General features: G+C 33.3%; 1 protein-coding gene across 1 annotated transcript in view; it reads right to left on the minus strand.

Moving 5' to 3' along the window:
* Positions 1-7203: 7203 nt before the first annotated feature.
* LOC106457446 (Kv channel-interacting protein 1-like) overlaps positions 7204-14724 on the minus strand; it is a 68493-nt gene continuing 60972 nt past the window's right edge. The window contains exons 7-8 of the mRNA XM_013916866.2: positions 12807-12869; positions 7204-7273 (exon numbers count right to left, since the gene is read on the minus strand). Of these exons, the coding sequence (XP_013772320.2) occupies positions 7226-7273; positions 12807-12869 (111 nt within the window). The 3' untranslated portion in view covers positions 7204-7225. The remainder of the gene's footprint in view (positions 7274-12806; positions 12870-14724) is intronic.

Below are 14724 nucleotides of genomic sequence, written 5' to 3' on the forward strand. Positions count from 1 at the left end.
GTTTTTAACTTCTTATGTACGCCCTCGCTTACTTATAGACCATAAATTTGTTGTTTTTAACTTATGTACGCCACCGCTTACTTATAGACCATAATTTTATTGTTTTTTAACTTCTTATGTACGCCACCACTTACTTATAGACCATAATTTTTTATTTCACGCCTCCTGTTATAGCAGTATTCAAGCTGTAAGAACTTGTCAGAAAAGACATATAATCAGACCAGGGCGGAAGGATAACGATGCCTTTATTGAAACTACATACGTAAAACAATTGTCATTAAATAGTAAGATGTTGTTAATAAAGTTAAAAGAGCATATATATGTATATAAAAAATTCTGATTTAATTTTCGATTCACAAAACAACATGCTGGGATTAATATGGTCTTCATTTATAATAATAACATTGAAGCATGTTTTAAACAACATAAAATATATTTATTTAACACTTTTAGGCGTAAAGTAGAAAGTTTTGTTTTCAAGATTGATTATGACTATATTTGATGATATACTAAAGCTACTTTTAACCTTATAATACTGTATACGTCGCAGTTATCAGAGCTTTAACACAGAAGGAAACCAAGTTATTTTCTTAAAGAGTTAATTTGAGTGACAGATAATACACAGCTCTTTGTGCCAATAAGTTTGTTCTTACAATTAAGATGTTACTTTGCCTCTGAAGATACTTTTTTTTGGCTTAGTGTTTTGGTGTTTATAAACGTTCTTCAGTTCTACCACGAAGTGTAAATAAGCTAATATTTTAAGTCTATTTACAAACGTCCATTAGTGACTTGATATAGAATATATAAGATGAAAGTATTAAAAAGGCAAAATTGATACAGTTTACGGTAGGATGAAGAGAAAGTCTGTAGATTCCATCACTCATTGGGTTATCCATCATAAATATAGACGAAAACGATATGCTACATTTTATAACCTATTACAGAAGAAAACATCACGAACTGTACAATATACATATATTATATATACATCAGATTGGACCCACGAATCAAAACGATAGCAGAAATTCTTTTTATCTTCAAGCTAATATTGAATCAAAATAATATCAAAAAACACGTTTTTACTGTTACTTCAGAAGATTTGGATTGATTTAAGCTGGGATGAATCATTAACTGAGCAACATATTTAACAATTTCCATATCAACCTATACACATTGTACCTAACACATAGATTATGGCTTTATTTCACATGAAAGAATAAAGCACTGGAAAACACCACTATAAATCTTCACCATTTACAAGAAGTATAAGATTTCTTTTGCAGTCTTATAGTAGTAGTAGTTTCGTATGGTGTTTCTCACACCTCCAAATTCTGTTGGACTGACGTCCTAGTTCGGACACCGGGTGAGCATGTTTCGGTGCGACGGGGACTCGAGCCCGCGACCCTCAGATTGCGAGTTGAATGCCCTAACCACCTGATCATGCCCGGTCGGGTTGTAGTAGTAATAAGTTTTAAGAATGGAAGAATATTAAATGCTTACGCACCTGATTACTGGTTGCTTCTACCCGAAGTGGATGATCGCATCTTATCTTCTGTGGATTATTAGTTGCTTTGTTTGATTGTTTGAAATTAAGCACAAAACTACACAATGGGCTATCTGTGCTCTGCCCACCACGGGTATCGAAACCCGGATTCTAGTGTTGTAAGTCCGCAGACATACCACTGTGCCACTGGGGGGCTATTAGTTGCAGTGGTATTGAAAATGTTCAGAATTCTAAATATTAACAAGTTATTAACATAATTTTAGTAATTTGAATCATTCCAACAATAAGTAATGTCCAATTTTAGACTCCATGCACAAAATATTTTAATGAGGTGTTTACGTTAAATTTAGTTCCAAACATAGACGTATAAATTATACATAGGACTTTTTACCCTCAGAATTGTGTTCTAATATATATTGAAGTTCTTTAAACGTTTATAGTTGTTCGTGTTGACAAAGAAAACTATTTAACATTGTCAACACCTTCTGTGTCGACTACATTTTAAACTGAGAAGAAACGTGTAATGTATTACTATACGGAATTGTCTTAACCACTGGTTATTTTTATTTAACTGGACAGGAATTATAATTACAGTTAACCAATAGTGATGGCTAAAGTTTAAACAAACTGATTTTGTAATTTGAGAAACTTTTGTAATCTGTTGAAAATTAAATCCTCTTTATCGCTGGTTATTGATGTTATTTATTTTAATGAATATTAATAGACGTAAACGACAGTAATGATTACGCTATTAATCTCCATCACGTACAAAATATTGTTTTATTCGACCAAAGTTTGAGTGTGGCCTGGGTTTTCAATCAAAATTAACACAAATTTTTAGAGTTAAGCATTGTTAGCTCCAAAGAAAGACTAGGCTTTTGCAAAAGAATCCTGATAAAAGTTAAAACAGTTTAGTTAAAAAAGTACAGCTTTTTTTGTTCATTGTGTGGATTTGTTTATTTTTGTTGAATTTCGCGCAAAGATACTAGAGCGTTATTAGCGATAGCTATCTCTAATTTAGAAGCTATAGACTAGAGAGAGAAAGTAGCTATCCCGTACCACCCACTACCAACTCCTCGGCTACTTTTTTACCAAAGAAAAGTAGAATTGATCATCACATTATGACGCCCCCTCAGCTGACAGAGTGGGCATGGTTAATATCAAGATTCGAACATACAGAATGCAAGTTCAGCGCTTTAAGTATAAGAACACGCCAGGTCCAAGGTGGATTTTGTTTATACACATTGCCAAAATAACTTGAGCAAAACGAGAGGGCTAAATACAATTGCGAAAATGGACAACCTCAGATCCTCTTTCGCTAAATCAGAGCACAAAGATGCGTATATCAATAGAATCTACATTATATATATATATATATATATATCTTTAAAACATTTTTCTTCTTTACTACAACTTGATCTGAGTTTAAGTTTTCTGTTCAGCTCATGATTCGTTTATAACTAAACATGGTTATGATATAAATATACGCTTTTCTGTAAATCCTGCGTAGAAACATAATTGAAGTTCCTTGCATCTTTATAAATTTAAAATCAGAGTTCAACCTTGTTACATTGATAAAATTGTTTCGCTTAAATTCCAATGGAAACAAGGTATAAAATAATCATTTATGCAAGTTAGTGTTAAAACGAAATAGATGAATATGATTTATGTCTCTTTTCCTCTCTTACAATATAACCAAATGGGCTCAGTCTAAAAGAAATACACTGTTTCCAAACAAGCAAACATGATTTATATCTGTTTCCTCTCTACGGTATAACCAAACCGGTTTCATAAGGAGCACATGTAATGTAAATGAAGTACACTGTTCCCAAACAGGCAAACATGATTTATATCTGTTTCATCTCTACGGTTTAACCAAACCAGTTTCATAAGGAGTAGTTTTAATCTAAATGAAGTACACTGTTTCCCAACGGACAAACATGATTTATATCTGTTTCTTCTCTACGGTTTAACCAAACCGGTTTCATAAGAAGTAGCTTTAATCTAAATGAAGTACACTGTTTCCCAACGGACAAACATGATTTATATCTGTTTCCTCTCTACGGTATAACCAAATCGGTTTCATAAGGAGTAACTTTAATCTAAATGAAGTACACTGTTTCCCAACGGACAAACATGATTTATATCTGTTTCTTCTCTACGGTATAACCAAACCGGTTTCATAAGAAGTAGCTTTAATCTAAATGAAGTACACTGTTTCCCAACGGACAAACATGATTTATATCTGTTTCCTCTCTACGGTATAACCAAACCGGTTTCATAAGAAGTAGCTTTAATCTAAATGAAGTACACTGTTTCCAAACAGGTAAACATGATTTCTATCTGTTTCCTCTCTACGGTATAACCCAGCTAACTTCTACAATTTTAACTAGCAAGAAGAGTCTCTCAATATTATAGAAAAATCACAATGTCATATAGATTTCTAGCACTTTTTCTGTTGTAGTGTCTCTTAGTTACAGTAATGATAATTTTTCTCCTATTGTAAAATGAATTAGTTTTAAAATTACGGACACAATTCCGAGAGTTGTTTATTAAGGGAGCAGTTTTAAAATGTACTTAATGAAACCATTGTAAATACGATCATATTGAAAATATATATGTTGCTTACCGGTAAACTGTATTTGTGGCTAATATATTTTTTTATATATATTTTTTTGTTTTTCATTTCTTTTAAAGTGAGAGTCAATTAGCTGATGGTAAGGGATGTTCATACTGGGTGGTTCCTAATGTGAAGTAGTTGTATGATATCGAAAATATACTGACATACGGGTATTTAGGCACATTCGGAGCCGATTGATACCTGATATGACGTCATAATATTAATGTTAATTCAAGGTCATCCAAATGTTATCTTCGAAACAATCAGTCTAAGTAAAAGATGTCCGTAACAGAATTGTAGAACACAACGATATTACTGTAAAAAATGTCCTTGTTTGTATAAATTTGCTCCTCCGAGTTCATCAGGAAATAATATTAAAGATACAGTATGCATGTCTGACAAATCACTTCAATTTGCAACAAACGCTCAATGTATAGAATTTCTATAGAAATAAATACTTGTGTACAATGGCTTATGGATTGTTGAGCCTTTGGAAAGAGTTCCATGGTAATTTTTGCATATGCTACGCCATTTAGTTCTTCGTTGGTCTGACATACACCTATTCTTTAATGTGAACCAACAGGAAAAAATCCGATGATTAAAGCATAAGGGTAGCTCTTCCAATAAATTGCCCCGGGAAAACTTCATTTAACTAGTTGAAGGCACGGGCAACAAAATGGGGGGATGCAAGATGAAATGACATCATCTAGTAAGAAGCTATAGGTAAATCATCAACAACTTTAGACACAACACCTTTTAAAATCAGCTTTAAGAAAGGATCCCCAGCTAGTGTCCTGTTATAGAAAACTGGTTCAACTATGTGATCACAGTAGATGTAAGTAGATGCCATTGTAATTGATTTTAGTATCGCTGCAGCCAATGTGAATTGTCCAATACCGAGTAGTTTGAAGTATAGGTTTTGGACACACCATCTCACGAGAAATGTGCATCGTTGGACCACATAATGCGCGATAAAAACTATGGATCCTCATCCAACATTATAAGGAGCCAATTACAAAAGTCCTCAGTTATAAGGAGCCAATTACAAAAGTCCGCAGTTATAAGGAGCCAATTACAAAAGTCCTCATTATAAGGAGCCAATTACAAAAGTCCTCAGTTATAAGGAGCCAATTACAAAAGTCCTTAGTTATAAGGAGCCAATTACAAAAGTCCTCAGTTATAGTTTCGCTCTTCAAGATCTTGTTGGCAGTGTACATGGTCCGGATGAAACTTCTGGTAATGCAATAAATGTACAACTGATCTTTTGCCACGGCCAGTTTCTAAAACAATATTTTTAGTGCTAATTTTAAACAACTGAAGCAAATACTGCCGCAACATTGTCAATATCTGTAGTTACTCGTGACAGACCTCGCTGTTGTCTTGGTTTGATAAAACCTGTTTCTTAGAGACAGCGAACAATCTATAATATTGTGGATGAACCTGGGTGTCGCTGCCCAGGAGTTTTTGCTGCAAACATTCTTACTACTACTACAGCATTCCATTAGCATTATATATATAAAGTATCACCATTTCAGTATATTCACCATGTCATGTTCTGTGTATCATTGTTTTCTGGGTCGTGAGGAATATTTTAGAGCAGTTTAAGTGCACGATGATGGCCAGGGTGGGTAAATTGGGTACAGAAATATACAGTAAAAGGGAGTTGGTAGACGTTAAATGTACACAGTTTTATTGCTCACTCTTTATTAAAGTGAAATATTGTTTTATTTAAAAATTATGCAAACTTATACGAAACCCACAAGGAAACATTTCTGGGGTAATATAGTTGTGTGCTACAACTTTTGTATGGAAACATTTGAAATTGATAGTCTCAGAAATGGAATTTGATTTGGCTTTTATATCATGACATCATTTCAGGTAACAAATGGTCCACAATATGCCAAAACAAACTCTAAATCAGTCGATTTCAGATATTCCACACCTATTTCAGAACAATAACAAAAATCAGGAGTTTTGATTCACCCTGTATAATACTTTAACCAGAAATCGATTTGAGATAATACAACAGAGGGTGATTCAAAAGCTAGCTGCCCCAGACTAATATATTAATTATTTCAAATTGTCATCTGTTTCTGATTACTCTGCGAATATATTGGAACTGAATATCAACAGACTAACAAAGTAACAACAGGTTTCGGTGCAGCAAGTTACATGTTATCCTCACAGAAAAGCTGTAGGACAACTAACTTTTGGATCACCCGGTACAATTCTCGAAAAGCAATATTATGTGAAACAAGAGATAAATTTTCTTTTAAACTAAACGCTTATGTGTACAGTATAATAATTTGATTTTAAATCGTTTGTGCGTTTGCGAGAATAAGATAGCGTCGATGAAAAAAAAAATAAACTGGTCATAAAAAATCGTCAGTTAAAGGAGGCTTAGTTAAAAATTTTTAAATATATTGTCTTAATAAAATATTGTTAGAAATACTGTTCGTAAATGGTTTTTAAAAGAAGTTGTGAAAAAGTTGCTTATTTTTGGAAGTGTTTCTTTTTTATTTGATAGCAGTCAATCAATACTAATATAAGCAAAATAACGTAATAAAGACAACAATTTCAAAATCTATTCTTGGTCTTAGAATTGTTAATAAAGGAAACATTTATATTTACCTTAAAAATAAAAGCATAGATCCCTTTTTGTCGGAGATCAACCCTCTCGTTATATTACAAATGAAGCAGTTTTAAATAAACTATATTCTGATAAAGCTTACCTTAGACTTAACAAGCAAAATTACCACTGGACGAATGGCTAAAAATAGTCTTTAAAATAGTGAGAAGTACTATAAGTTGTGATACAAATATTAATCAAATATTTCATGAGAAACAAACTGATATATACTGGTTATTCCAATTTGTTTTTCCTAAAATTGATATGTCACAATACTTTCTGCTAAGATATAGCTTTGAAAGCAAACATAACTCATACGACTTCATCACAGAAAAATAAAATGGAAGTAAAGAACTTGGAAACCTTGGCACACTTTGTTTTGAAATCTAACCACATATGGCACGAAGTTCAGGGATTTTTCTTTTCCATAAGAGTCATCGATTACTCTCCTTTTTGATCTCGTTTTCGCTGGTCATAGGATTGTGTCCAATAAGTTAAGAGACTTCATCATATCTTCGTCCTGAAAGATAGTCTTTGTGGTTATTGGTTTCATCGTAAATCAACAATAGTTAATGATACAAAAGCTTTTCCAAACCAAAAATAATTTTGTTCTTTTCTAAAGTTAATTACTATTTCTTATATGTATATATACTTTCATTGTACAACTCTCTGATTAAAACCATTAGGCAATATTTTGATAGAATAATCAGCTAAAAGATCCTAATGGCACCAATAAAAGACAATAAAATCCAATCGTAGCTCCATTTCATCTGTGCCGTTTAGAGACTTGAAAGTGCTTTGTATTTTGAATTGTGAAGCTATCCTTTCTAAAATAAACTATAACCCATTTTAGGTTAGTTTTTACGCTTCAGGAGGTTAGAAGTTATTCGCACAACTGTATTTTTTTATTTGAATTACGTTATTTAATTATCACAGGATAATTATAGGATTAGCTCTGAATGGTTTAAGGTAACAGTTTAAGCAGATTGAAAAGATTTAAACAGTAAACACGTGACTCGTTCTTTATAGAATATCTAGTTTTCTAAATATCAACCACACAAATCATTAAAGGTAGATACACATCAAAAACACCGACAAAAACTGACTGAAAAGTTGGGTCAGACATTACCAACCACAGATGATCGATGTGAGGTGTATTGAAAATTAAACGTCTGATTGGTCGCTTATGGTGACTTCATTTATGAATCTTCTAGTAACCTTGCCTGATATTCTATCTCCAAATGGCATGTCTGGTACTGGACTTTTGTAAATATGACCCTAGAGTTCGTCACTTTTATAGATGATATCAATATGAACAGTGTCTGTATTTCTAATTTACTCCAGCTTGAACAGTAACTACTCTCGGTGACTGAGTTGTTAAAAACACAATAGACTGAACAGAAGTGCCACAGGTAACTGACTGGTTAAGGATTACTCCAGTTTGAACTGTAAATGCTCTTGGTGACTGAGCTGTTAAAAACACAATAAACTGAACAGAAGTGCCACAGGTAACTGACTGGTTAAGGGTTACTCCAGTTTGAACTGTAAATGCTCTTGGTGACTGAGCTGTTAAAAACACAATAGACTGAACAGAAGTGCCACAGGTAACTGACTGGTTAAGGATTACTCCAGTTTGAACTGTAAATGCTCTTGGTGACTGAGCTGTTAAAAACACAATAGACTGAACAGAAGTATTACAGGTGACTAATCGGATAGTTACGAACTATTCTTAATTCCAGGTGTGATATAGTCTCGCTACAGTATTGGTTGACTGTAAAAAATCTTGTACAGTTTTATTATAGTCAAGCAGAAACATATGAATGATAAAAAGGCTTAATATAATATTTCAATAATAGAATGCAAAATGTGGACGATAAATCTGGTGAACAATTGATTACCATTGGTTATTATTGATTATTGTAGTAAAAAGTATTACGATAATAATAGAATGCGAAATGTGGACGATAAATCTGGTGAACAATTGATTACCATTGGTTATTATTGATTGTTGTAGTAAAAAGTATTACGATAATAATAGAATGCGAAATGTGGACGATAAATCTGGTGAACAATTGATTACCATTGGTTATTATTGATTGTTGTAGCAAAAAGTATTACGATATTTATGAGTAAAAAAATGTAGTTGATAAGTGTAAAGAGATTCCACAAGATTATACGACTCGCCCATTTGTATGGTAAGAACTCCTACAATTGCTTGAGTTAGAAGTAGCATTATTGTAGCAGTTTAGGTAAATAGTGTTTATCTTACTTAAGTCAATACTAGATAACACCGAGCAATTAATTAGCATATATGTATTTGCTTAGTAGCATCTAATTTGAGGGAGCTCTATTTGATATGTTGTTATTATTGTAGCTCCTAATTTAAAAAGCTAAACTCTTACTCTACGTCAGACTTTCTGATTTATACTGAGCTAGTGTGAGCGAGATAGAATAAGTCAACGATGACTTCTTTTTATAAGAGAGAAATACTGATGTTGTGGCATAAACTGCCAGCATAAAAATCAATTGTTAGGTTGATTACTGACCATTGGCTCGATCCCAGCTTACAAATGAGAAATGATCAGGATTTTCTTCTACCTTGGCTTGTTTGAATGAGAATAAGACCATGATAGAGTGCTCAATGAAGAGAGAAAGGCTTATGCTCTACGTTAAAGAAAACAATGGTTTTCTGACTTTAAATCCGGTAATCACACAGATAGATTTTGTTATTTTTTATCGTATCACGGCAGTCTTTTTGTATTTTTTTACTGTGATTCCATTCCGTTGAGGGAACAAAGCACTATTACATTGTCTTCTCAGCTTCTTTTTACTTTGAAATTGTGTTTAGAATGTCATTCTGTAAATATTTTAAAGGGTGTTTATTTATAAGTAATTCTGTAGAGAAGTAGTTGTTCAGACTACGCCTAGCCTCTTAAATCCAAGCCAAAGTTTCATCATTAGTGAAATATTGTAAAAAAATAGTGCTACTAATGAAAGTGATTTTTGATTGTTTTTACTCACATTTTCCACACACATTGGATTTAAGTAAACAAAATACAAACTTAAATTAGTGTGATTATTAAGAAGCCACTAAATATTCAACACAGAAACATAATTGCAAACTACACGACGTTCTTTGAATAGTATATTGATTAAAATAAATATATTACTGTTTTTTTATTGCTGGTTCTTCTCTTTTGTGATATTTGCAGGAATAATAAATCAATATTAAACAAACCATATAAGAATGAAAAGTTAAAGATGATTCATATGAGGTTACCAGTCACGTTACTTTGAGAAGCAGTTATATTTGACAAAGTGAGACTTATTTTATGACATTATATGCATAACTTGTAATATAGGGTGAGGATAAAAATCATTGGGGTCTCAAACCCCACAAAAAGGAGAATTTGCTTACAGTTGTAACGTAATCAACGCTCTGTTGGTGATCAACAACTCAAGTTCAGGATTTTTTTTTATAAAGGAATGAATTAATTTTTAAACATCTAGAATTAACACTAAATAAATTTAATTGCAATAAAATTCATCTACATTTTGTAATGCAAAAAGGAATGCTTATTACGTTTTGTTAGCTTCTCTCAGCAAGCAGTAATTCAAGTTATGGTACTCAGCAAGCAGTAATTCAAGTTATGGTAGTAACAGCTAAAACCTTTAGATCAGTATAAAAATTTTAATCTCAAAAATGAATATAAAAAATAAAGTTTGATTACATCGTCTAATAGAAAATTCATTTACAATATTATGTAGCATATTACTGCTATAAACAATATCTTCCTACAGTTTTATATTAGGTATTATTAATATATATTTTTTTAAAAATCGAAACTCGTTTCAAATGGTTGAACTTGTGTAAACATGACTCTAGAGTATTGTATTTATGATTTCAACGTGGACACCCTTTGTGTTTCTATTGATCAATCTGGTTTGGCAACTATCAAGCTGATTTGGTGAAGTACCTGAAATGACATTCACACGGAAAGATAAAGCTAGCTACGAGCTCCTTTTGGCTGAACTAACAGATGTAATGTTTTTATTAGGTCGATTGTGATTTCAAGAAGTAAAGACGTAGTTGTAAATGCATTAATGTTTCAGTTGAAAGGGGCTCTTTATGTCCTTTATATTTTTCAGTTCAGTACAAGCTGGCCATTAGAAGTGTTCTGATTATATAATTGTTTTGTTAGTGATATAGAGTTACAGTGTTCTATTATGTTGTGGTGTCCAAACTTTTGTTAAATCAAACAGCTTCTACTACTTATCATGAACGCTGTTTCGTTCCATTCTTTCAATTACACTATTATTATTATTTAACTGGAATACCGCAGTGAAAGTTTTCTCCACGTTTGGTAGAGCTGAACCATGAGTAAGCCTTCTTTGGTTGCTATTGATACTTGTTGACCTGGTGTTTTTAGCGAGTTTAGGGGGAGAATTTGTATAATGACAGCCATAACTATAAGTCTAAGCTTTAGTATATTGAGGTCTTAGGTGAAACTCCGTATAGTATGCCAGGATATCAGTGTTCCAAGTCTCAGAAATCACCATCCGCAATACATGGAGAAGAAACATGGTTGGTGGAATGATTTTTATCAAAAAAGTTCGAGTACTCTGTTGACTGTGAAGATCGACGTTCATACTCAGCAGACCAAGATATTGTTTTAACGAATGCTCATTTAACCAGCTCCACCTGAAACTAAGATGTTGCTGGCATTCCCACATATTGCTGGAATAATAATCACTCCAATTGGAGGTGTGTGCCACTTGCTCCGAAGTTCTTAGGTTGAGTGTTGTTTCAGATAACTATTCTGCCAAATATTAGTTCAGCCAAGGTAATGAGATCTAAATATCCATGTTTATTGGGTCTAGTCCATCTTGGCTGAACTGGCTGCCTTATAACTGCATTGTTTGTTCCCAGAACCAAATATTCCAAGTCATGACCTGTCTGAAACATTTTAGTAAGCAGCTTAAATCTTTTTGCCTTACTTCTGAGAGACAATGGGTTAATTTATGTTGCCTCACCATTGCTGACCAGACCAAATGCCTGGAATTAGCACCTTTTGGATTCTGTAGACAGTTGGTAGGCCAATTACAAAAGAGGCATTGGCTAGGCTTTCACATGAGTCACTTGCTTGAGGTGCAAGCCTATCCAAAATTGGAAGAAATATTGCCTATACCTCGCGCTTGTAAATGAACCTCGGCATATCTCTCATTACTTGAATACCAAATAGAATATAGAATCAGGGAGACCAAGAAAGGGTTAGAGCTGCTGTTGCATCTTTTATACTAAAAACAACTAGGTTAACTAGGACACAAACAGGAAAATAACACAAGCAATCCGGAATGATAGCAAATTTTGCTTCAGTGTTGAACACATTGTGGATCTAACAGCAGTCCTTTACTTTGCCCTACATCAGCATTGCTATGATAGCTACCATTCTGGCTGGCAAAAAATTCCACTTTTGTTCTCGCCAATGGAAATTGGTTTGAAGTGAGAGTAGGATCCGGTTCTTTCCAAATTTAAGGAAACAATGAAGAACAAAGTTCAATAAATGGAAACATATAAAGAATTAATACAAGCGATACCACGTTCTTTAATCTACACTTTTTGATTTTGATAAACCATCATCGAATTGCGATATTTAATTTCCCTCTCTCACTATAAAGAGTTCAAAGATTGACTCCTTTCCTTGTGTATCCGTTTAGAATATTTGACAACATACTAAGAAGTAATAAATAAGACTATTAACACTATTAATAAGTGGTTTCTTAGTGAGTTTATTTATTAGTAAGTAGTTTACTGATTTTTAAACATTTGTTTTCAGCGGCTTAGTATACTGAGCACATATGTTTCACGAAAATCCAGAATCATTTCTGCACATAGTCAAAATGAAACTAAAACTAATATTAGCAATAGCGAAATCTTGATAATTAAATTCTTTCTTAACTTATACTTAACTATTATGACTTAAACGAACATTAAATATCACTGTTTATATCTGTATTCAAAATTAATTAAAAACATAAAAGGTTATGCTAACCTTCAGACAGGTGTCCATAAACTCATCAAAAGTAACCACGCCATCTTTATTTTTGTCCAATCGCTAAAAAAAGAAAGAAACGTTTCTGCTGTGAAGCTACAAGAACAGTATTGGAAAGAAACATGCTTGAAGTGTTTAAAAATACATTCAAAACATAATAAACACATTTTATCAGATTCTTTATGAAACTATGCGTATTCTCACAGGTGTTACTACCAGGAAGAATGGAATAATTTCTCCTCCGATATTTTTAAAGGGGAGAGGCGCTACATGTATTGATCCATTTTCAATGTTGTAGCCAGTAATGTATGTTATACTATAGGGCTATAATTGCACAGTACTGACCAAATTTCTCAAAGCCAAAATCTCACTGACAAAGTTGAACAGCGCTTCCCCTCCTCTCGGTGCCATGAATAATAATTTGATTGCCCCCTAATGGCCCAGCGGTATGTCTGCGGACTTATACCGCTAGAACCGAGTTTCGATACCTGTTGTGTGCAGAGAACAGATAGTCCGTTGTATTGCTTTTTGCTTATTAACAAACAACAGCAACATCATTTGAATTATTCAACATTCTGTTAGATCGTTTAGCTTACTTAAATGCATATTTGAACAATGGGCGGCTATCTGCATTATGCTACCAGCAGGGATTGACTCCCGAATTTTACTGTTATAAGCCCTCAAGCTTATCGCCGAGCTACTAAAGAGTAGACCACTTAATAAATAACAAACAGAATTAAATATAATTGAATCATGCTTTAAACCAAATCTAGTATTTTTCAAAATGTTCGACATATTTATAATCACTGATATCTTCATTTCAGAATAACATCCGCGTATTTACAATTGCATTGTTAACTGAAAAAATTAGCACAGAAAATAGCATTGTTTATTTGTTTGTTTTGAATTTCGCGCAAAGCTACACGAGGGCTATCTGCGCTAGCCGTCCCTAATTTAGCAGTGTAAGACTAGAGGGAAGGCAGCTAGTCATCACCACCCACCGCCAACTCTTGGGCTACTCTTTTATCAACGAATAGTGGGATTGACCGTCACATTATAACGCCCCCACGGCTGAAAGGGCGAGCATGTTTGGTGTGACGGGGATTCGAACCCGTTACCCACAGATTGCGAGTCGAGTGCCCTAACCACCTGGCCATGTCGAGCTAATATCATTGTTAACCATTGATACATAAATATATCAAGTGCATCTCTTTAATATTAAGATAAATACGGCACTTAATACGGCACTTAATTCTAAAATTCCGAATAACGGTTGTATATTTGGCCGTTATTATAGTGCCAAATGCAAAAACGAATTATCTTATTAATCTGTAACGTAATGTAAATTTCGGATGTTTAATATTGTCTGATTAGGTAAAGGAATGTATATCTTAATACAGGAATCTAGAAGACACTTAAGGATGTACAAAAGTAATTTACCCACGAAATCTGCTCTTACACTTCAGGGAACTTAGACGATTTCACGTGTAATCACCGAACTATTATGAAATGCGGTGTTTTTAAAGATTGTGTGAAAACACACATGACTTAACCGATAACGACTACTACGAACATTACATTGGTTAATAAAATATTACAGTTTATTTCGGTGATTACCGATGTCACTAAAAATTTTCCCTTTTAAAGAAGTGTAACACATTATAAATGTTTAGTGTCTTAACTTAGAAAGACTCATAAAGAAGAGATTGAAGCTCAATTTTACTCAAAGATGAGAGCTCAGCATTCTGAATCTGCCAGGTGTAACAAATTATTACTTTAAAATCATAAATAATATTCAACGTTAAACTGGTACACAATTTTATTTAGGCCTATCTATGGCCTTCAAAAAATTGACGACTCTACATGTTTCGACGTTACAAGGTCATCCTCATGTAACGTCGAAACATGTAGAGTCGTC

The sequence above is a fragment of the Limulus polyphemus genome, unplaced genomic scaffold (assembly GCF_000517525.1).
Source record: "Limulus polyphemus unplaced genomic scaffold, Limulus_polyphemus-2.1.2 Scaffold332, whole genome shotgun sequence".
Taxonomy (NCBI): Eukaryota; Metazoa; Arthropoda; class Merostomata; order Xiphosura; family Limulidae; genus Limulus; species Limulus polyphemus.